General features: G+C 48.3%; 1 protein-coding gene across 1 annotated transcript in view; it reads left to right on the plus strand.

Moving 5' to 3' along the window:
• LOC143933635 (B-cell receptor CD22-like) overlaps window positions 1–25099 on the plus strand; it is a 53225-nt gene that overhangs the window by 9485 nt on the left and 18641 nt on the right. The window contains exon 3 of the mRNA XM_077456587.1: window positions 23309–23611. Within this exon, the coding sequence (XP_077312713.1) occupies window positions 23309–23611 (303 nt within the window). The remainder of the gene's footprint in view (window positions 1–23308; window positions 23612–25099) is intronic.

A 25099-nucleotide genomic window follows, 5' to 3' on the forward strand; every position in this document is an offset into this window, starting at 1 on the left:
GTATAAGATGCTTTGGTAACCATGGCAACAAAAGCCTGGTCCCCCTTTTTAAAAATGGCGCTTGGCACCACCTTGCTTCGTGCCATTTGCAATTTTGAAATAAGGCGATGCTACGGCCCTGCGATGCCTATTCTCTCCTGGGATTGGTGACACACATCTCCCAGGAGGCATTGCAAACCCGGAAATGAAGAGCTCGGCCGCCGCCCCCGAGGAGGAAATGAGGACATCAGTCTTCAATATAACAGTCAGTTTAAAAATAAAAAGATCTGCCAAATCATTTTCAGCGCACACAGTGACTTCAAAAAGTGGGTGGAACTCCACTTTAACACATGGGGGGAACCTACTGGCTTGGCAATGAAAGGGTTAAAAAAAAGAAAATAATTTGGTTTGGCGATAAAAAGTGTTTCAAAAAACAAAAACAAAAAAAAAAAATCTTTTTTCCTAGAAAGGTTAAAAAATTAAAAAAAATATGGTTTGGCAGTGAAATGGTTCATGAATAAAAAAGGAAAAACATTTTATTTGGCATTTAAAGGGTTAAAAATGGTGGTGAAATCTGATTTGGCTGTATAATTTAACATATGGGGGAGAAATGGGGGAAAAAAATGATTTGGCGGTGAAAGGGTTAATATAGGGGGAGGGGGGGTTTACTTGGTTTGGCAGTTAAAGGCTTGAACCAAATGAACAAATATAGTTTGGTAGTGAAAGTGTTAAATTTCATTCACCATTACATGTTTTCTTCCAGGAGCCGTATCCCTATGAGATCCGTATATACTCAATCCTACAGGCTGCAATTCACAAAGTTGACAAATAAGGACGTGGCCCCTTTAAGAAAAATCGTCAGTTATTTTGCAATTCAGTTGACAAATAAGGACGTGGCCCCTTTAAGAAAAATCGTCAGTTATTTAAAAAAAAAAAAAAACTGCCGATGATGTCATCGGCTGGGCCACTATATATGCAGACGCACGGACGGCAGAATCAGAATCTCAGAGGACACTGTCCAGAGAGGACGTGCCTTCTGATCTCTCCTGAGATATTTATTGCGATTTGATTGGATTTGATTTAATTCAATTCAATTTCTTTACGATTTCTATAGTACATTTAAAGCGTGTTTCTTTATTCTTAATAATGAACCGATTTAAATGTAATCAGCTTCTTTCTCTGAAAAACACCAAAGAGAAACCCAGCGAAGGAAGGTCAGCTATTGTAGGAGGTATCGGTGACCAGCCTGCAGATACTCCAATCACAATGAAGAGGACCCGGGCGTTTGTACGCCGCTGTCTCAGAGCCCTTGTTGGATGTTTCGGATTCGGCTGCAAAGCCAATGGACATCACCAGGACACAGACACAGAGACTGGTGAGTAATATTGATAGTGATAGATACAAAAAGTACACTGGAGAAGTCACCTACACTCATGGGGCAGAGCAGTGCTGCCAACCTACCAGACTGAAATTTACTGACACAACACCCAAAATTTACTGGCACAGACAAGTTTTTACTGACATTTCCAAAAGTTACAAAATGACAAAATGACAGTTTTAAGTGCAAACTAGAAAATGCATTTCCTGGAGGAAATGGGTGGGAATGCTGAATAGCATGAAAACTGCCCATCTTATTCCTCTATTATAAATCAGTACATGGTGTGTCTGTGCCCTCCCCCACTGCCCATCACTGTGTATAAGACGTGTTGGTAACCATGGAAACAAAACAGACAACAAAAGCCTGGCTGCCCTAAATGTAACCACTAGGCGTCCGCTCTATAGCCGAAAGACGGCTGCGGCGCGGATGCCAATTGCTGAAGCATTCCCACTAATGAGAGTATTTATGCTACAAATACAATATGCAATTAGCAATGTGATGTCATTATTAACCACTTCCATGAAGGGCATTTTGCCCCCCGCCCCCCCCCCCCCGCCCAGGCCAATTTTCAGCTTTCAGCGCTGTCACACTTTGAACGAGAATTGCACGGTCGTGCGACGTTATACCCAAACTAATTTTGATCATTTCCCCCCCCCCCCACAAATAGAGCTTTCTTTTGGTGGTATTTGATCACCTCTGCGGCTTTTATTTTTTTCTCTATAAACCAAAAAAGCGACAATTTTGAAAAAAAATATTTATTCGTTTTTGCTATAATAAATATCCCAATTATTATTTTTTTTTTCCTCAGTTTAGGCTGATATGTATTCTTATACATATTTTTGATAAAAAAAAAAAAAAATCGCAATAAGCATATATATTGGTTGAATTGCGCAAAATTTATAGCGTCTACAAAATAGGGGATAGAATTATGGCATTTTTTTTTTTTTTTACTAGTAATTGCAGTGATTTGCGATTTTTATCATGACTGCGATATTGCGGCGGACAGATCAGACACTTTTGACACTATTTTGGGACCAGTGATATTTATACAGCAATCCATGCTATAAAATGCACTGATTACTGTATAAAATGTCACTGGCAGGGAATGGGGTTAACCACTAGGGGGTGATCAAAGGGTTAAAGCGAGAGTTTCGGCCAAAGAATTATTGCTCTCGCTCTAACGATCACGGCGATACCTCCCATGTGTGTGAACACCGGTTTCATATGCGGGCGCTGCTCACGTATGCGGTCGCTTCTGCACGTGAGCTCGGCTGGATGGGCGCATTTTTTTTTTTCTTATTTATTTTAGCTTTTATTTTTAATTTTCACACTGTGCTCTAAAAAAAAAAAAAAAAAAAATTGTGTCGCTTTTATCCCTATTACAAGGAATGTTAACATCCCCTGTAATAGAAAAAAAAAAAAAAGCATGACAGGGCCTCTTAAATATGAGATCCGGGCTCACATCTCATATTTACACAAAATGCAATAAAAAAAAAAGTCGTTTGAAAAAAAAAAAAAATGTTTCTTCAAGAGCTATGGGGGGGGGGAAGAGACGCTTTGATGTCACTTCTGCCCTCCAGTGGTATGGAGACGGGTGGGGGCAATCTTCCCCTCACTCAGCTCCATACCACACACGGTAATGGAAGCTGCCGGCGGCTCCGGTAAGCGGCGCAGGGCATCGGAGCATGGCAGGAGGGGGGGGGGGCCTCTCCCGCCGCCAATAAAAGGGATCTCATTGCAAATCCACCGCAGAGACCACTTTTATCTGACCGCCCGCTAAAGAAAAAAAAATAGCGGGGTTATGGTAGCTAGCTCTGCCATAACAACGATATTCCTCTTCAAAGTACGGGCGTATAACGACGGCCGGCGGTCCGTAATTGGTTAAAGACAGAGATAACAGCAGAAATAACCCCTTGCCAATAGTGATGGAGTTCAGGACATCTCCATAACATATGTATTAAATTAGCCAGCCCAATATTACATCTACGACAAAGAGGGGTATCTTTACGCTGCCATTTAAACAAATATCTTAGAGGTATTAGAAGTCCTGTGTGAAATGAATAGTTGGTTTACTTTCTGTGTGGAAGATAAAGAGACGATGGGCAGTGTGGGCAATGCCGCCTCCCAATCACCATCCGATATGGACCCAGATCTCTTTTACATGGAGGAAGTGGCTGCGACTGTGCAGCTGTACTTTCTAATCATTTTCAATGGACTGCATGTAGCACCTGAAAGTTACAGATGCTGCAAAAACGCTCCGTTCATGCTATATGGGCGTCATCACCCTTATATTCACGGCCAGACAGACAGACAAAACGAATGCAAATAAAACAGTGCTAATTAATTATCCATGAGCGTTTTATTATGCACTATCCCTTTCACCTAAGTGTCTGTGCTCCTAAAGCCGGCGATACACAGTTAGAATTTTGGCCAGTTCAGCAGGGACCAGCCGAGATTCTAAACATGTGCAGGCTGATTACATCAGATGTTTCATGCGATTATTGCCAGCCAGTGGGTCGGGATGAGTGGCAGGCAACCAGCATCTTTATAGGAAGGCCAACAATAGTCATCCTTGTGTCCCTGTCATGTCAAGTTTATTCATTGTCCCTGGCACAAGAGTTTTGAACTGTTCTCTCTATAATTTGAAGTTAAAAAAAATATATGAAATGTAGGTGAAGGTGCTAAATCTAATTCTTCTCTTTTTTTTTATTGAAGATGTACGCGGTATTAACTGCAGACAAGGCTCACACAGCATGTCTGTCGTCTATTACATTCAGACTCCACCAGAGTGCGACTCAGGTGAGGCCGCTCCACCAGAGTGCGCCCCAAGCGAGGCCGCTCCACCAGAGTGTGCCTCAGAAGAGGCCGCTCCCCCAGAGTGCGCCCCAGACGAGGCCGCTCCACCAGAGTGCACCTCAGACGAGGCCACTCCACCAGAGTGCGCCTCAGACGAGGCCGCTCCACCAGAGTGCGCCCCAGACGAGGCCGCTCCATCAGAGTGCGCCCCAAGCGAGGCCGCTCCCCCAGAGTGTGCCTCAGACGAGGCCGCTCCACCAGAGTGCGCCCCAGATGAGGCCACTCACCCAGAGTGTGCCCCAGACGAGGCCACTCCACCAGAGTGTGCCCCAAGCGAGGCCACTCCACCAGAGTGTGCCCCAGACGAGGCCACTCCACCAGAGTGTGCCCCAAGCGAGGCCACTCCACCAGAGTGTGCCCCAAGCGAGGCCGCTCCACCAGAGTGTGCCCCAAACGAGGCCGCTCCACCAGAGTGTGCCCCAGACGAGGCCGCTCCACCAGAGTGTGCCCCAGACGAGGCCGCTCCACCAGAGTGTGCCCCAGACGAGGCCACTCCACCAGAGTGTGCCCCAGATGAGGCCACTCCACCAGAGTGTGCCCCAAGCGAGGCCACTCCACCAGAGTGTGCCCCAAGCGAGGCCGCTCCACCAGAGTGTGCCCCAGACGAGGCCGCTCCACCAGAGTGTGCCCCAGACGAGGCCGCTCCACCAGAGTGTGCCCCAGACGAGGCCGCTCCACCAGAGTGTGCCTCAGACGAGGCCGCTTCACCAGAGTGCGCCCCAGATGAGGCCGCTCCACCAGAGTGTGCCCCAGACGAGGCCACTCCACCAGAGTGTGCCCCAAGCGAGGCCACTCCACCAGAGTGTGCCCCAGACGAGGCCACTCCACCAGAGTGTGCCCCAAGCGAGGCCACTCCACCAGAGTGTGCCCCAAGCGAGGCCGCTCCACCAGAGTGTGCCCCAGACGAGGCCGCTCCACCAGAGTGTGCCCCAGACGAGGCCGCTCCACCAGAGTGTGCCCCAGACGAGGCCGCTCCACCAGAGTGTGCCCCAGACAAGGCCGCTCCACCAGAGTGTGCCCCAGACGAGGCCGCTCCACCAGAGTGTGCCCCAGACGAGGCCGCTCCACCAGAGTGTGCCCCAGACGAGGCCGCTCCACCAGAGTGTGCCTCAGACGAGGCCGCTTCACCAGAGTGCGCCCCAGATGAGTCCGCTCCACCAGAGTGTGCCCCAGACGAGGCCACTCCACCAGAGTGTGCCCCAAGCGAGGCCACTCCACCAGAGTGTGCCCCAGACGAGGCCACTCCACCAGAGTGTGCCCCAAGCGAGGCCACTCCACCAGAGTGTGCCCCAAGCGAGGCCGCTCCACCAGAGTGTGCCCCAGACGAGGCCGCTCCACCAGAGTGTGCCCCAGACGAGGCCGCTCCACCAGAGTGTGCCCCAGACGAGGCCGCTCCACCAGAGTGTGCCCCAGACAAGGCCGCTCCACCAGAGTGTGCCCCAGACGAGGCCGCTCCACCAGAGTGTGCCCCAGACGAGGCCGCTCCACCAGAGTGCGCCCCAGACGAGGCCGCTCCATCAGAGTGCGCCCCAAGCGAGGCCGCTCCACCAGAGTGCGCCTCAGACGAGGCCGCTCCACCAGAGTGTGCCCCAGACGAGGCCGCTCCACCAGAGTGTGCCCCAAGCGAGGCCACTCCACCAGAGTGTGCCCCAGACGAGGCCACTCCACCAGAGTGTGCCCCAGACGAGGCCACTCCACCAGAGTGTGCCCCAAGCGAGGCCGCTCCACCAGAGTGTGCCCCAAGCGAGGCCGCTCCACCAGAGTGTGCCCCAGACGAGGCCGCTCCACCAGAGTGTGCCCCAGACGAGGCCGCTCCACCAGAGTGTGCCCCAGACGAGGCCACTCCACCAGAGTGTGCCCCAGTCGAGGCCGCTCCACCAGACTGTGCCCCAGGCGAGGCCGCTCCACCAGAGTGTGCCCCAGGCGAGGCCGCTCCACCAGAGTGTGCCCCAGGCGAGGCCGCTCCACCAGAGTGTGCCCCAGGCGAGGCCGCTCCACCAGAGTGTGCCCCAGGCGAGGCCGCTCCACCAGAGTGTGCCCCAGGCGAGGCCGCTCCACCAGAGTGTGCCCCAGGCGAGGCCGCTCCACCAGAGTGTGCCCCAGGCGAGGCCGCTCCACCAGAGTGTGCCCCAGGCGTGGCCGCTCCACCAGAGTGTGCCCCAAGCGAGGCCGCTCCACCAGAGTGCGCCCCAGACGGGACCGCTCCACCAGAATGCACCGCAGAGGAGGCCACTCCACCAGAGTGCGCCCCAGACATAGAGAAACCAAAACGTCGTGTTCGCTTTACGCTTCCTCCAGGTCATGAAGATGATAATAGACCAAGGCGAAAGCACTTCTATATAAAAAAAGTAAAACGTCATGTTCACTTTTTGCTTCCCCCAGAGCCACGAAAAAGCCAGAAAGACATACAGAAAAAAATGGAAAGACCACGAAAGCCATCACCCCCCCCCTCCCTGCAGGACTACCCTCGATGATTATGAACCAAAGAAAAAGAACCAAAACAACAAAAATAGAAAAAAAAATAAAAGACAGTACGACTTGGAGTAGCTGTGAAGGGAGGATGGAAGCCAGTACATTTTTTCTTTCCTGCAGTCGTGTGTTGGACCAGCTTTGAGGGGAGGTTGGAGACAAGAAGACTTATTATTTTCTACAGGTGTGTGTTGGATCGGCTAAGGGGAGGTTGGAGGCCGATAGACCTTTTCTTCACGAGAGTGTGCCCCAGGCGAGGCCGCTCCACCAGAGTGTGCCCCAGGCGAGGCCGCTCCACCAGAGTGTGCCCCAGGCGAGGCCGCTCCACCAGAGTGTGCCCCAGGCGAGGCCGCTCCACCAGAGTGTGCCCCAGGCGAGGCCGCTCCACCAGAGTGTGCCCCAGACGAGGCCACTCCACCAGAATGCGCCGCAGACGAGGCCACTCCACCAGAGTGCGCCCCAGACATAGACAAACCAGGCGTGTGTTGGATCGGCTAAGGGGAGGTTGGAGGCCGATAGACTTTTTCTTCACGAGAGTGTGCCCCAGGCGAGGCCGCTCCACCAGAGTGTGCCCCAGGCGAGGCCGCTCCACCAGAGTGTGCCCCAGGCGAGGCCGCTCCACCAGAGTGTGCCCCAGGCGAGGCCGCTCCACCAGAGTGTGCCCCAGACGAGGCCGCTCCACCAGAGTGTGCCCCAGGCGAGGCCGCTCCACCAGAGTGTGCCCCAGGCGAGGCCGCTCCACCAGAGTGTGCCCCAGGCGAGGCCGCTCCACCAGAGTGTGCCCCAGACGAGGCCGCTCCACCAGAGTGTGCCCCAGGCGAGGCCGCTCCACCAGAGTGTGCCCCAGACGAGGCCGCTCCACCAGAGTGTGCCCCAGGCGAGGCCGCTCCACCAGAGTGTGCCCCAGGCGAGGCCGCTCCACCAGAGTGTGCCCCAGGCGAGGCCGCTCCACCAGAGTGTGCCCCAGACGAGGCCACTCCACCAGAATGCGCCGCAGACGAGGCCACTCCACCAGAGTGCGCCCCAGACATAGAGAAACCAGGCGTGTGTTGGATCGGCTAAGGGGAGGTTGGAGGCCGATAGACTTTTTCTTCACGAGAGTGTGCCCCAGGCGAGGCCGCTCCACCAGAGTGTGCCCCAGGCGAGGCCGCTCCACCAGAGTGTGCCCCAGGCGAGGCCGCTCCACCAGAGTGTGCCCCAGGCGAGGCCGCTCCACCAGAGTGTGCCCCAGGCGAGGCCGCTCCACCAGAGTGTGCCCCAGGCGAGGCCGCTCCACCAGAGTGTGCCCCAGGCGAGGCCGCTCCACCAGAGTGTGCCCAGGCGAGGCTGCTCCACCAGAGTGTGCCCCAGGCAAGGCCGCTCCACCAGAGTTGGAGGCTGGAAGACTTTTCTTTTTCTGCAGGCGTGTGTTGGATCGGCTGTGAGGGGAGGTTGGAGGCCGATAGACTTTTTCTTCACCAGAGTGTGCCCCAGGCGAGGCCACTACACCAGAGTGCGCCCCAGGCGAGGCCACTACACCAGAGTGCGCCCCAGGCGAGGCCACTACACCAGAGTGCGCCCCAGGCGAGGCCACTACACCAGAGTGCGCCCCAGGCGAGGCCACTACACCAGAGTGCGCCCCAGGCGAGGCCACTACACCAGAGTGCGCCCCAGGCGAGGCCACTACACCAGAGTGCGCCCCAGGCGAGAACACTACACCAGAGTGCGCCCCAGGCGAGGCCACTACACCAGAGGGCACCCCAGACGAGGCCACTCCACCAGAGTGCGCCCCACACGGGGCCACTCCATCAGAGTGTGACCTAGACATGGCCACTCCACCAGAGTGTGACTTCTACATAGAGAAACCAAAATGTCATTTTGGCTTTACACTTCCTCCAGGGCATGAAGATGATAATCAACCAAGACGAAGCCACTTCTACATAAAAAAATAAAACGTTGTGTTCGCTTTATGCTTCCTCCAGAGCATGAAACTGATATGACGAAAAAGTGGCGCTCGCTGACAGAAAGATAAAAAGAAAGAAATTCAAAGACCACGAAGATCACCCCCTCCCCCGCAGGGAGAAGATCCCCTGCTTGCTGTCACAAGGAGGGGGGTGGATTGGGGGGGAAAGAGGGGGCAGATTTTGAACATGTTACATGTTATACCGTAAATATGGATGTTCAGAAAGGTGAACTTATCCCTTTAAAGTTCTGCTTTTTCAGAATATCTAATATACTTTAGTGTGCATGAACTGGGTATTGGCTCACTTAAACTGTATTAAACCCCAAAACAAAAAATGTAATATATTGCAGCTTACCAATCATTAGATGTTGTAGCTGCAATCATTTTTGGATAGGCTTTCCTCCCTTTGTTTTAACCTAGTGATCTGGCCAGTAACACACTTCCTGTATTAGAGCACCCCTACTCTGGATGAAGGAGCACAGGGGGGCACATTTGGACAGCTGCATTGTCAATCCTGGGAAGGAGAGTGTTAGATGGACTAGGAGATTTAGATACACTAACCATTTGAAGCCAAACTCCTGCTAATACATTAGAAGAAGATTAGCCCAGTTTAAGGTGATGCAGGCCACAGGAGGTTCGAGGATGGGATTTTTGTTGTTTTTCTGGAATAATAAAGCTTCACTTGCATTGGATTTTATGCTGTGCCACCGGCTTATTTGTTTTGATTATACAAAGAGGTGTTTTGGATCCTTGTAGATTTTTAAAAGCTGTGCTCCACTTTAACCAATTGCTGACCACCCACCATACATACACTATCTCACAAAAGTGAGTACACCCCTCACATTTTTGTAAATATTTTATTATAACTTTTCATGTGACAAACTTGAAAAAATCACACTTTGCTACAGTGTAAAGTAGCGAGTGTACAGCTGATATTACAGTGTAAATTTATGGTCCCCTCAAAATAACTCAGCACACAGCCATTAATGTCTAAACCGCTGGCAACAAAAGTGAGTACACCCCTAAGTGAAAATGTCCAAATTGGGCCCAATTAGCCATTTTCTATCCCCGATGTCTTGTGACTCGTTAATGTTACAAGGTCTCAGGTGTGAATGGGGAGCAGGTGTGTTAAATTTGGTGTTATCGGTTTCACCCTCTCATAGTATTGAATAGGAATAGTCAGAGCACATTGAGATAACCTCCATTCCCTTTGAAAAATTCCTAAAACTATTTTTTTCAGTTAACCCTTGACAACTCTTTAAACAAATGTCAGTGGAGACCAAATGCATACAGTACATTTTAATACTTTAAGGCTGGTTGCACACGGGAGTAAAAAAAAATTTTTTTACTGATCTGCAATGAGATGCATTGTGGTCTATGGGACAATGCACACTGTAAAGATCAGCAATACAGCGTTGAGTACAGAGCAGTAAAACAAAAATAAAATTTTACATTTGAGTGCAGTAATATACTCGTGTGTTTTATTTTTTTATTTGAGTATAAATTGTTTTCAATCAAAATGTATTATTAAGGTTTTCGGATGTAGAAAAGACAGGGCTTAAAGTGATTGTAAATGATCTTGTAAAACAACTCATTTACTTGAAAATAGAAATGAAAGGCAAAACATTTGTGTGTAGATATAAAAAATACATTATACAGCGCCTTGAAAAAGTATTCACACCCCTTGACATTTTCCACATTTTGTTATGTTACAACCAAAAACGTAAATGTATTTTATTGGGATTTTATGTGATCGACCAACACAAAGTGGCACATGATTGGGAAGTGGAAGGAAAACGATAAATGGTTTTCAACATTTTTTTACAAATAAATATGTGAAAAGTGTGGTGTACATTTGTATGGCGCCCCCCGGAGTCAATACTTTGTATAACCCCCTTTCACTGCAATTACAGCTACAAGTCTTTTTGGGGGTGACTCTACCAGCTTTGCACATCTAAAGAGTGACATTTTTGCCCATTCTTCTTTACAAAATAGCTCAAGCTCTGTCAGATTGGATGTTGAACATCCGTGAACAGCAATTTTCAAGTCTTTTACAGATTCTCAAGTGGATTTAGGTCTGGACTTTGACTAGGCCATTCTAACCTATGAATAATCTAAACCATTCCATTGTAGCTCTGTCTGTATGTTTTGGGTCGTTGTCCTGCTGGAAGGTGAACCTCCACCCCAGTCTTAAAGAGGAAGTAAACCCTGATGAGTTTACTTCCTCTTTCATTCCCTGCAAAGGCAAAGCATAATGGACCACTATGCATCGCATAGTAGTCCATTATGTGTCACTTACCTGACACAGGAGCCAGCGAAGTCGCCGCTGTTCCCTGTAGTCCTCCGCATTCATCTTCTTGGTGGGGTCTTGCAGCTCCGCTGCTGTCATTCGCCGAAGCCGCGATGACGTCACTCCTGCGCATGCGCACGGGAGCCGACACGCGCAGCAGCTCCGTCGTTGAGAATGCCGCGCTCAGTGCGCCTGCGCGCCGCTGTCTACGGCGCATGCGCCGTAGACAGCGGTGCCTGTTTTCGGAGCAAATATCTCCTAAACCATATAGGTTTAGGAGATATTTCCTGGACCTACAGGTAAGCCTTAATCTAGGCTTACCTGTAGGTCAAAGTGGTTTGTAAGGGTTTACAACCACTTTAAGTCTTTTGCAGACTCTAATGCCGCGTACACACGAGCGGAATGTCCGTCAGAAAAAGTTAGACGGAAGCTTTTCATCGTATATTCCGATCGTGTGTATGCCTCATCTGACTTTTTTTTCCGAAAATTCTGATGGACCTATAAATGGAACATGTTTTAAATATTTCTGACGGAACCAATTCCTATTGGGAAAACCGCTCGTCTGTATGCTGTTCCGACGGACCAAAAACGACACATGCTCTGAAGCAAGTACGAGACGGAGGCTATTGGCTACTGGCTATTGAACTTCCTTTTTATAGTGCCATTGTACACATTCTTGACGATCGGACTTTAGTGTGATCTTGTGTAGACAGAGTTTATTCCGACGGGGAAAACCGGTCATGTGTATGCAGTATAACAGGTTTTCTTCTAAGATTGCCCTGTATTTGGCTCCATCCATCTTCCTATCAACTCTGACCAGCTTTCCTGTCCCTGCTGAAGATAAGCATCCCCACATGATGCTGCCACCACCATGTTCCACGGTGGGGGTGATGTATTCAAGGCCCTCTGAGGGCTTCACAGAACAGCTGTATTTATACTGAGATGAAATTACACACAGGTGGACTCTATTTACTAATGTAGCACTGACCCCTGAAGGAGCTGCTGAGTTTGTTTGGGCCTGTACTCTGCTATTAAACACCCACTGAATTGGCTCAATCCCCTTGACACAGCTATGGTGCGATGTTGATGTGAAGCTAATAGTAAAGGATAACCCCACAATGTGCAGTTATTACCTGGATATCCGATGTTCCACCTGCTGGAAACGGAACAACACTCCACACCAATGGCACTTAAACAAGAACGTATGTTTACTGAAACCAGTGTATAAAGTAGTAGTATTTACAGTCTTTGTACTATCACACCAACATAGAGTAACAGCACAATATACATGTACAACAGTTTGTACATTTACAGTTGTCTATGATGGTCTCTGAGAATGTGTCTCCAATTGGGACTAATGCTCAGGGTGAATATACATTACTCTGGGCACCTTCCCACTTCCAGCACACGCTGGTAACTACAGGAATGTAGGGTTGATAATGAAATACAACACAATTACTAGGGAGCTCCCCCCACTTTAAATGGATGCAAGGCCTTGCAATGAGAAGTGCAGTCGTTGATCTTCCTTCTTCTGCTAGCTATTTGTGTTGTAATAATTGTAATCCAACAGTGGAACAACAAGGGTTAACGTAAGGAGAATATTAGAACTGTTCCTGTAGTGTGATATACCTGCAACTGTCTCCGGTGTAATTGGCTTTGTATAACACAGTATTGGTAGTAAAGTGAAGGGTAGGCTTGAGGCCTGCTTAAACTCAGTCTTTTATCAGGTTCTCCTCCGTGGGACTCCAGGTCCGAGCAACACTGTGTTAAATGTCTAGGTGTATAAAGGTGTGTCAGAAAAACTGTGGGCCGCAGCCCTCTCACCAAACTGGATCTGAAGAATGGAACAGCTCCACTCCGGTGCACTCAGTCTTGCCTCTAGCCAGTCGGGTAGATGAATCTGATGGCTCCGACAGGTGTTTCTGGATCCTTCCCGATCTGGTCACAAAGTCCTTCCAGTGATCAGGTAACAGACAGAGTCTTTAGTTGTTCCACTCCGCAGTGACTGTAGGCCGAGCTTTCTGGAGACCTCCTACACTAATTAGGTGACTTCTGAAGGCATTTGATTCCACTAGATTTTAGTTAGGAGTATCGTAATAAAGGGGCTAAATACAAATGCACGCCACACTTTTCAGATATGTATTTGTAAAAAAAAAATTGGAAAACTATTTATCATTTTCATTCCACCTCACAATTATGTGCAACACTGTGTTGGTTTATTACATAAAATCATAATAAAAGACATTTATGTTTTTGGTTGCCATGTGACAAAATGTGGAAAATGTCAAGGGGTATGAATACTTTTTCAAGGCACTGTAAATGCCAAGTTTTTCCTTTTTATAAGTGATCACATTCTCTCTGAATTCCAGCAGGCTGAATTCCCAGCATAGCTAGAGCACTGACCACAGTGGGGGTTTATTTACTAAAGGAAAATCCACTTTGCACTGCAAGTGCACTTGGAAGTAAAGTCACTGTATATCCGAGGAGGAAATGCAAGGAAAAATAAAAAACAGCATTTTATCTTGCACATGATTGGATGTTAAAATCAGCAGAGCTTCCACTCATTTCAGATCTACCCCTCAGATTTACAGCGACTGCACTTCTAAGTGCACTTGCAGTGCGAAGTGGATTTGCCTTTTGTAAATAACCCCCCAGTGTGTTCTCCTGCTTAGTGTGGTCAGTTTTTAATAAGAAAACAGAAGGACTGGCAGGAACACCAGGGATTTTACATAAAGAAAACAATCCAAACAGGATACTTTCTTATACAAATACATGGTACAGCAGGCACAAATCAGGAATATGAAGTGTTGGGGTAAAAAACCCTTTAAGTTTACAATAAACAAAGAAGTTCCATTTTAAAAAGCAGTTCCAGATACGGTGTATATCTAATGATTATTAAGGCTATACCTTACCAAACTAGTGTATAAAAAGAAAAAAAGGTCCGGTAATCTAGTGAAAAGTTAGGTAGTCATATATTTCACAATTGTGGTGGGGGACACATCTATGTGTGTAGGGAAAATATGGAGGAAGGGAGAAGTAGCATGGGGGGAAAGGGGAAAGGTCTAGGGAGGGCAATAGAGGGTAGCAAGGACACAAAAATAACAGAGACACTCCATCATGGCTGAGAGAGAGCAGTGTCAGGGTCCGTTTTAGCCCAAGTCAGACAATCAGGGGAAATTTGAAACTTCAACCAGGCAGTCCAATTGTAGAAGAACTGTTCCTCTTTTTCCAATTCCCGTGCCAGGTGCCATTCCAATTCTCTAATGGAGTCTAATTTAATTGTCTATTCCCCAAAAGAGGGTCCAGAGAATAATTTCCAGCAACGTGGAATAACTGCTCTGGCTGCAGTAAGAAAGAGAGGCCCGGGGTATTACCAAAGGCAATCAACAAAGCCGGCATGACAGGGGTTAATGGGGGCTTGGTTACAGGGAGTTAACAACAAAGGCCTGGGGAATGACCAGGAAAAATCCAAAGCCTACTTACCACCAGCTCCCAGACAACCGAATGAACCTGTCAAAGCCCTTGTACACACAGTCGGAGAATCCGTCGGAATGTGTCCTATCGGACCGCGTTGTCGGATAATCCGACTGTGTGTGGTATGCATCGGACTGTTTCCGTCGGAATATCCGTCGGACCAAATTTTCAAACTTGCTGGAAATATTTCCCAACAAACTGGTCCGATCGGACATACTCCGATCATGTGTAGAGAATTTCGATCGGACAAAGTGCCACGCATGGTCCGATCGGACATACTCCGATCATGTGTAGAGAATTTCGATCGGACAAAGTGCCACGCATGCTCAGATCAAATTCTTACATCAAAGCTATTGGCTGCTAGCCTGAACGTAGTCCCGTCGTAACGAAATTAAGTCATCACGTTCTGAAAGATCGGATTTTTCGCCAACTTTGTCCGACCGTGTGTATGCAACAGTTTCGGACAAGATCCGACGGACAAAATCCGATGGACAAAATCCGACGGATTTGGTTGTAGAAATGTCCAACCGTGTGTACAAGTACTAACAGTATGCGTTAAAAACAGGGGTTTAATCCGCACGCACTTGCAAACGCATGCGTGAGCCACAGAGCCACGTCACGGCACCCTGGTATCTGTGGTCCTAACACTAAAATATGAGTGTCCCCACAGTGGCCGAGACCGGAAGTATTCGTTCTGATTGCTGAGTTTCGTGTTTTTTAAATGTAAGTTACTACATGTGCTGGATTAAATAAATGTATTGAAAATACTACACAATTGGAGCCACCTTTCTCTTTTACTACACATACCCTCACTACAACCGCTGAGTCTGGAGATCAGAGATTGAAGCTGTCCGCTGGATACCGTGTGTTCCGTAGACAGGGGCGTAACTATAGGGGGTGCAGCAGTTGTGACCGCAACCGGGCCCTGTAATGCAGGGGGCCCATGCAGCCCCCTCTACATATGGCTGCTCTTTAGTTGTGCATTACCCGCATGACCTGTGTCCTCGGCCGGCTCATCAGAGTACCCCTCTCCTGCTCCATGCATTGCCGCTCAGTCCGATGTCTGTTCTCCCCAGCCAGAGTCCCGCCCACCCCGAGTCCGGCCCACACTGCACTGCATACTTCTCCCTGGTAAACAAACTTTAAGCACACAGATGAACTGCAGCCCTATTAGAGCCGGCTCCCCGGAGGACACTGCAGGCTTGTCTGCCAGCCCCCCTCCTCCCCCGTCATACACAGATGATGAAAGGTCTTTCTGGGAGATATGCTGATCCCCCATCCAGCACACTGGATGGAGCCCAGGCCAACATGGATGAGTGCGCGGCCTACAGCTTGGTCATGGTGATTGAGAGGACCCCATCCCCCACACACCATTACATACCCCCTCCATCTCCCCCTGGGGACAGGGGCCCCTTCTCACGTGGGGACAGGGACCCCCACCTCCCCTGGGGGCAGTAACTTCATCTGCCCTGGAGAAAAAGACATCATCTCTTCTGGGGACGGGGACCCCTTCCTGCCTAGGGACAGTCCCCCAATGGGACACCTAAAAATGAAAAAAAAAAAAAGAATAAAAAAAAAAACTACTGATACCAGTGGTGGAACTACAGGGCTCACAAAGGTCATACCTGTGACCACGCCCTGGAGTTCCACCACCGGACTCGGAGGGAAGGGCCCTGGCTGGGGTTCAGGGGGGCCCTTCATGGTTTCTTGCATCGGGGCCCTGAAGGTTCTAGTTACGCCACTGTCCGTAGAGGTGACCATTGGAGGTCGATCATTTGAGGAAGTCTGCACTGTTTGCCGATCCAAGCTCAACTTGGCCCGTGGGGGGCGCTGCTAGAGGTGAGAGGCTGGGGGAAACAGGGGGGGGGGCACTTCGGATTGTGATTGGATGGAATAGACATTGTCCTCTTTTTTCATATCGATCGTTTGTTGCACTTGCCCTTTTTTTCACATATGGACTGCAGTAAGGAGTTCTGATCCCTGCTGTTTGGGATTTCTACTACCGTATATACTCGAGTATAGGCCGACCCGAGTATAAGCCGAGGCCCCCAATTTACCCCCAAAAAACTGGGAAACCTATTGACTCGTGTATAAGCCGAGGGTGAGATATGCCTGTCCATCCCTGTGTGTGTCCGTCCATCCCTCTGTGTCCGTCCATCCCTGTGTGTCCGTCCATCCCTGTGTGTGTGTCCATCCATCCATCCCTGTGTGTGTGTCCATCCATCCATCCCTGTGTGTGTGTCCATCCATCCATCCCTGTGTGTGTGTGTGTGCGTCCATCCATCCATCCATCCCTGTGTGTGTGTGTGTGTGTGTGTGTGTGTCCATCCATCCATCCATCCCTGTGTGTGTGTGTGTGTGTCCATCCATCCATCCATCCCTGTGTGTGTGTGTGTGTCCATCCATCCATCCGTGTGTGTGTGTGTGTGTGTGTGTGTGTGTGTGTGTGTGTCCGTGCAGCCTTGTGTGTCCAGCCTACCTGTGTCCCGAGCCTCCGTCCGGTCCCGTCCCGAGCCTCCGTGTCGTCCCGTCCCGAGCCTCCGTGTCGTCCCGTCCCGAGCCTCCGTGTCGTCCCGTCCCGAGCCTCCGTGTCGTCCCATGCCAGGATCGCCGCTCTTCGTCGGCGCCCTGGCGGCCATTCCCCTGTTCAAAAGCCGCGCCTCCGCCTCCGCCTGTGATAGGCGGAACACTCAATTTCCCAGCAGTCAGTGTTCCGCCTATCACGGACGATGTCCGTGATAGGCGGAACACTGACTGCTGGGAAATTGAGTGTTCCGCCTATCACAGGCGGAGGCGGAGGCGGAGGCGGAGGCGCGGCTTTTGAAAGGTAGAATGGCCGCTGTCTGTCTGCTCGACACGCTGTTCGGGCAGTCAGACAGCGGTGACTCGAGTATAAGCCGAGGGGGGCACTTTCAGCCTCAAAAAAGAGGCTGAAAATCTCGGCTTATACTCGAGTATATACGGTATATGGTTCAGTGGATGTTTTGTTCAATTTTAAGTGCGCTGTATTGGAATTTTTTGGACATTCACTGGATATATTTTTTAGCTATGTCATCACTAATGCACTTATATTGCACTTTTGGTGAATGTTTCAATGAAGCAGGGTTATTTATTATTGCACTTTTGAAGATTTGTTTATTTCTTGACACTTTACCATTCAGCTGCTATTTTTATTATTTATTACTCACTAATTGTGTTTATTCATCGATTGTTTTTGATATATATATTTTATATTATCATATTGTTTCACAGGTTAGTTAGCATCGAATATTAATTATTTTTTTCTGTTTTGCGTTGTGTGAGATCACTTATTTATATTGGCAGCTTCTTTCCATTTATATTCACATTGTGGTTTTGTGCATTAATTACCCCCCCATTTAATACGTTTTTTTTTTACCATCTTAAATCGATATTAAAGCGGAGGTCCACCCTAAAGTGGACCTTCCACTCATTGGAATCCTCCCCCCCTCCGACGCCACAATTGGCACCTTTCAGGGGGGAGGGGGGTGCAGGTACCTGTACAGTACAGGTATCTGCACCCACTTCCGACATAGCTAACTGCGGAAAAGGGCGTAGATTCTGCAGAATCTACGCCCCTTTCCGAAAGTCCCCCGCTGCCTGCTGGGAAACACACAGATCCTAGAGGCAGCGGGACCATCCTTATTGCGCAGCGAGACTCGCGCATGCGCAGTAGGGAACCGGGAAATGAAGCCGAAAGGCTCCACTTCCTGATTCCCATACCCAAGATGGCGGCAGCAGCACCCGAGAGACGATCGAGAGATCGGCTTCGGGTGCCTACATCGCGGGCGTGCTGGGTGGGTAAGTGTCCTTATTTTAAAAGTCAGCAGCTGCAGTATTTGTAGCTGCTGGCTTTAAAAAAAAAAAAAAAACGGCGGAACTCCCGGCGGACTCCCGCTTTAAGAACGTTATACTTACCTGCTCTGTGCAGTGGTCTTGCACAGAGTAGCCCAGATCCTCCTCTTCTTGCATCCCTTGCTGGAGCTCCTGGCTCCTCCCTTCTGCCAGGTGCCCCCACAGCAAGCAGATTGTTGTGGGGGCACTCAATAAGGCACGCTCCCGATCCATTCCGTTCAAACACAGAGCTGAAGCTCGGCCCTGACCTCTCCATCTCCTGATTGGATCACTTGCTGTGATTGACAGCAGCATAATACAATGACTCCTGCGGTTGTCAAAAGCCAATCAGAAGTGCGAGTCCCCGGAGAGGCAAGGCTTTCCTGGATATCGCTGATTCGAGAGGGGGCTCAGGTATGTATCAGGGGGGCTGCTGCCCACAGGTTTTTTATCTTCATGCACAGAATGCATGAAGATAAAAAAAAAGCTTGTGCCTTTACAACCACTTTAAGGGGTCTAGGAATCATGGATAGGAGGGCTACCGCAGGTGATGCATGGATAGAAATATCCAAAAGTTTGCAATATAAATCAAAATTGTGTTTCCAGAATATCTGCACAGAGATGTTTACATGATTCTAAGGCCTCTTGCACGCGGTACGGATGTTTGAACATCTGCTTTTATGGACGTAATTTCAGGCGTTTGTTTTGTATGCATTCATGTGTATTTATGCGTGTGTCCACATGTATATGCACGGCCAATGCATTCCGAAGTAGAACAAATTCATATTGTTGCCCCACCCTTTGCAGCTATAACAGCTTCAACTCTTCTGGGAAGGCCGTCCACAAGGTTTAGTAATGTGTCTATGGGAATGTTTGACCATTCTTCTAGAAGCGCATTTGTGAGGTCAGGCACTGATGTTGGACGAGAAGGCCTTGCTCGCAGTCTCCATTCTAATTCATCTCAAAGGTGTTCTATCTGGTTGGGGGTCAGGATTCTGTGTAGGCCAGTCAACTTCCTCCACCCCAAACTCGCTCATCCATGTCTTTATGGACTTTGGTTTATGCACTGGTGTTTGCAGTCATGTTGGAACAGGAAGGCGCCATCCCCAAACTGTTCCCACAAAGTTGGGAGCATGAAATTGTCCAAAATGTCTTGGTATGCTGACGCCTTAAGAATTCCCTTCACTGGAACTAAGGGGCCAAGCCCAACCCCTGAAAAACAACCCCACACCATAACCGACGATTCAGGGCTTTGTCCCAGAGTGGTGCCAAGTGCTGGAACAAGTTTCAGCACTTGGCTCCAGTGGCTTGCCCGCAAGCACACACTAGAGTGGGCATCAACACCTAACCTGTGGCTTGTGTCTCGGGTCCCCCAGTCCTGTGTATATGTGACAGGCAGCTGGCAGTGAGACATGCCGGCTGCCACATACATACACACGTGGTTTGCAGCTCCTCCTCCTCGGCTGTCATACAGACAGGATGCGGTAGGTGGGGAGGAGTCATGTCATGCTTGAATCTGTAGTGGTAGAGTGGGCAGCCTGGGTGGACTGCCCCCCAGTGGGCTGCCTCCCATGCCTTCCCTCCAGATTTTACCTGTGCCCCTCCAGGCCAACCCCCCACTGAAAGCATACCGGGCTGCTGAGAGAAGTGACAGCGGCTGTGCTCTCCCACTTCTGTCATTCCAGTGATCCTCCATATGGCAGGTGGCTCCAGATCCATAGATTGCACTGTACACATTATGATTATTGCCTCCCTGTGTCCTCCAAAAGCTGCTCATCTTCCAGCGGCAGGAAATGTGAATATTGGGGTGGTAATCATACATTGTACAATCTGATCTATGGATCCAGCCCATGTCATGTGCTGTATGGAGGAGCACTGGTCTAAGGAGGGGAAGAAGTTTGTGGAGGAGGGGCTATTTGCAGAGGGAAGATTAATTTGGGGAGGATATTCTTGCTAGGAGGAGGAATAGGGGGGTGGTAATTTGTGCTAGGAGAGGGTGGAAGGATTTGGATTAAGAGGAAGATGGTTTGGGGGTGGAATTTGACAACCTGTACCCTGCTCTACTGACTCCTGTCCTCTGTCCCGCTGACCCCTGTATCCGGCCCTACTGACTCCTGTCCTCCATCCTACTGATCTCTGTACCCTGCTCTACTGACTCCTGTCCTCTGTCCCGCTGACCCCTGTATCCGGCCCTACTGACTCCTGTCCTCCGTCCTACTGATCTCTGTACCCTGCTCTACTGACTCCTGTCCTCCGTCCTACTGATCTCTGTACCCTGCTCTACTGACTCATGTCCTCTGTCCCGCTGACCCCTGTATCCTGCCCTACTGACTCCTGTCCTCTGTCCTACTGATCTCTGTACCCTGCTCTACTGACTCATGTCCTCTGTCCCGCTGACCCCTGTATCCTGCCCTACTGACTCCTGTCCTCTGTCCTGCTTATCCAGGGGTCAAGTCCTAGGGAAAAAAGTGTGGGAACTCCCACCCAAGATCCACTCCCCCACCAAAAAATAAATAAAAAAATGATACGCTCATATGCATGAACACTTCAAAAGTGGTATTTTTCATCCAATTTTCGTATTGTGTGTGTAAAGCTTATCTGTTAGTACATAAAAAAACAAAAACAAAAAAAACAATGCTCAATAAACATAAACGGTAATTCTCTGAATAATCAGCATTCATTCAATTGTGCTTCCATGCAAATGTGAACATCATGTTCTGATCTTTATTGGGGAATGTTATTTTGTATATAGAGTGTTTATGTGGCGAGTTTACACTTTTCATTGAACAGAGTTTGGATAACACAGGGTTAAAAGGAAAGGTCATAAATGAACTGCACATTATCTGGACAGAATGCTTGGGGAGATAGTGATGTGTTCCTGCTTAGGAGATGTATGTTAGCTTGGCAGGCTACAAACTCTGCAGGGCTCCAACACACACTCACTGCTATTCCAACCCTTCACATATTTCCACATAAACTTCCCTCCTGGCATTAAACTTTGCCAGGTATTGTGCCCAACTTACCACCCCAAACTGATGTTCTTCCCTCAGCGACGGGGAGGAGCGCATCATGAGAGGTCTGACTAAATACAATCTCTTAGCAGCAGGGACCTGATATACCCATCAATTAGCTATGATTGACAGGTAGATCGAAGAGGAAGGTGTCATGGGGCCCCCTACTGGCAATGCCTGAATGGTCAGTCCACCCCTGCTACTATTGTGAGCTGTGTAGGCAGCTGCTGATTTAGCACCTGCCACACAGCTTGCATACTTCAAAGTCTTGCAGGACACGGCTGCTAACGGGAACTGAGTTCCTGATGTGGGAAAAGTACAGGAACTCCGTTCCCATGCGTTCCCGCAGGACTTGAGCCCTGGTTGTACTGAAGTCAATCCAATTGATCAACTTCAATACAACCAGCATGTCAGATGTATAGCATATAGCTGCTAGCGGTGATTATTGTGTTCTGCCATCGGGGAAGACTCCCCACCAGCAGATCACAATAGCACAGTGGGAGGGATTCCCTCATTTGTGTGTTGATAAGAGAACCAAGCAATTTTCTTTCCTTCCACTCCTGTTGGAAGGAAAGAAAATTGTATCATTAATGACTTGCCTTTTTAAAAACATAAAGGGGCTACTGCTCCAGGTCTGAAGCGAAGGGTTGGCTGAGCTAGAGCTACTTAGGAGGCTGGGGGCCAAAGGCGACAGAAACTGTGTGGAAACTTTTCTTGTGTGCTCCATTTTGGTCAGTTAAACATGTGATTGAAAATACTTTGTTATATCTGTTTGATAAGTGTATAAAATATACCCGTTGATCCTGCCAAAAATTCAGTGAGTCTTCTGTGCTCTCTGTCTCTACTGACTTTTAATAGTTAACATTGCTCTCAGTTTTCTCTGTGAACTACATAACACATCACCCTGTGTTAAAGTGGTTGTAAACCCTTACAAACCACTTTGACCCACAGGTAAGCCTAGATTAAGACTTACCAGTAGGTCCAAAAAATAACTCCTAAACCTACACGGTTTAGGAGATATTTACAAAAAGACAGGCAGCGCTGTCTACGGCGCATGCACCGTAGACGCAGGCACACTGGGCATGCCACTGCTAGCAGCGATATGCCATTAGTGGCAGCTCCCGTGCGCATGCACGAGAGTGACATCATCGCTGCTCCGGTGCTGTGAGTGGCCGGGAACAGCAATACCCGGAAGAAGATGGACGCTCCGTGCTACGGGGGACATCGGTGACTTCGCTGGCTCCTGTGTCAGGTAAGTTGCACATAATGGGCTACTATGCGATGCATAGTAGCCCATTATGCTTTACCTTTGCAGGAAGACAAAGAGGAAGTAAACCCATCAGGGTTTACTTACTCTTTAAAGCGGGGTTCCACCCTAAAGTGGAACTTCCGCTGATCGGAACCCTCCCCCCCTCCGGTGTCACAATTGGCACCTTACAGGGGGGAGGGGGGTGGAGATACCTGTCAAAGACAGGTATTTACACCCACTTCCGGGCATAGACTCCCGTGGGAGTCTATGTCATTTCCTGCCCTGCCGCGCTGTCTGCTGTGACACACAAGGGTCCCAATGACAGCGCGGAGAATTCCTATTGCACTGCGCGACTCGCGCATGCGCAGTAGGGAACCGGGAAGTGAAGCCGATTCGCTTCACTTCCTGATTCCCTCACCTAGAATGGTGACTGCAGCAGCCGAGAGCCGAGAGATCGATCGGCCTCGGCTGCCGGCATCGCTGGAACCCGGGACAGGTGAGTGTCCATTTATTAAAAGTCAGCAGCTGTAGTATTTATAGCTGCTGGCTTTTAATATTTTTTTTTTAGGTGGAATCCCTCTTTAAGGAGAGTAGAAGAAAAACGTTCAATTCTAGGGTGACAAGACAGCTATACACTAGATACATGAAGTGTGCCACTGGCAGAATAATAAGATGAAAATAAAGGAAAGCAAACACGTAAAATTAAAAAACAAATGCAGTCACCACATATAAAATCAGAAATACAATATTTTTTTTTTCTTAATTTTTCTTTAAATGTACTTTAATTATATAATTTTTCTGCTCACAGATATGGCAGGAGCCCCTGAGCTACAAGTCAATTCTGAGAATATCATGGAAGGAGACACATTGATAATGACCTGTATGACAAACTATACATGTAATATGAGACCACCATCCTTAGTTTGGAATAAAGTACTGGGAGAGATCTCACCAAAGGCAGTGGACCTTGAAAATGGCATCTGGCAGTTTGTATCTACCCAAATAATCAGGGCATCCGTCAGTCACCATGGGCTCACTGTACACTGTCAGACAAAGTATATGAAGGTCAAAACAAGCCCTGTGAGCAGGAAATATACGATGAATGTCTTGTGTGAGTTTTGTTTTTATTATTTAACTGCTTTAAAAACAAATGAGATACATATAAAAAAAAACATCTAAATTGTGTAAAAATTATGAAAATAAAAAACTATTGCAGGGGCAATGTTTTTCATATTTCTGCACTATATATATTACTCATGTAAGTATAAATTACCAGATTGTTCATAAGCAAAATAAAAGTGAAATAAAACATACAAATTAAAAAACTCAGTTCAGATCTAATTGCAAATTTGCTTCTCATACAAGAAAAACATCAATGGTGAGCCAACAATCTCCATGCCTACGATGACGTCATATGTGACGAAATGCGTTGGAGCTGGAGATTGGGATGTCACCGAGCATGCACGTTTAGATGCTTGGAATTCCGGGAGTTGTAGTTTTTATATAGGATGCTGTATACAGTCCATATACAGTATGTAAATGTTTCTAACCTTTTTAATAAAGCTGATACATCCGGATTTTATACTATGTTGAGTTTGTTTGCCCTTTTTTTATACTTCCATCTATGTTGCCTCGGATCTGGAGGAGAGATGGTGATGTGAGTTTATTATTCCAATTAAGTATTGCCAGATTTTTCAACCAGAGTCACATACCCTCTTGTAAGCCTCATGCCACGTACACACAATTGGACTTTTCGGCGGACTAGGTCCAGCGGTCTTCCTGATGGACTTTCGACGGAGTTCCGACAGACTTCCCGAATGAATGGACTTGGCCACACACAAGCACACCAAATTCCGATGGATTTGAAAGTGATGACGTACGACCGGACCAGAACAAGGAAGTTCATAGCCAGTAGCCAATAGCTGCCCTAGCGTTGGTTTTCATCCGTCGGACTAGCATACAGACAAACTAATTTTTCGACCGGACTCGAGTGCGGCAGAAAGATTTGAAACATGTTCTAAATCTAAAGTCCATCTGATTTTTAGACAGCAAAGATCCAATGAAGCCCACACACGATCGATTTTTTGCTGTTGAAAAGTTCAGTCGTGTGTACACAGCATCAGAGTGTTAATAAGTGAAGGACACAAAGTTTTATATCGGTGAAAAGCCATGTGAGATCATGCTACATTATTTTATCATGGAGATCTAAGATTGCTGGTTCACCGAGGATATTTGTCTTTTAGGAGAAGCACTTTTTTTTATCTAATCAGCACTGACATTTTTTTTTATTCTTATGCTTGTTTTCACTACATTTTCATTACATTTTCACTACATTTTCACCACATTTTGGTTATGAATGGTCTGGTGATATATGCTTCCTGAAATAGTGCAACATTATGTTATAGTATAATATAGTATCCTATACTTCAGGGGTCTCCAAACTTTCCATAGAAAGGGCCAGTTTAATATCCTTCAGACTTTAGGGGTGTTGGACTGTGTCCATTGGGAGTAGGCAAGGTCCTGACATCAGTAGGAAAAAAAAACAATGCCCCATCTTTATTGTCAGTGGGATGAATTCTGCCCCATTTTTTGGTGTCAT

This window comes from Lithobates pipiens, unplaced genomic scaffold (assembly GCF_037356315.1).
Source record: "Lithobates pipiens isolate NorthernLeopardFrog02 unplaced genomic scaffold, aLitPip1_a1.2 Scaffold_27, whole genome shotgun sequence".
Classification (NCBI taxonomy): domain Eukaryota; kingdom Metazoa; phylum Chordata; class Amphibia; order Anura; family Ranidae; genus Lithobates; species Lithobates pipiens.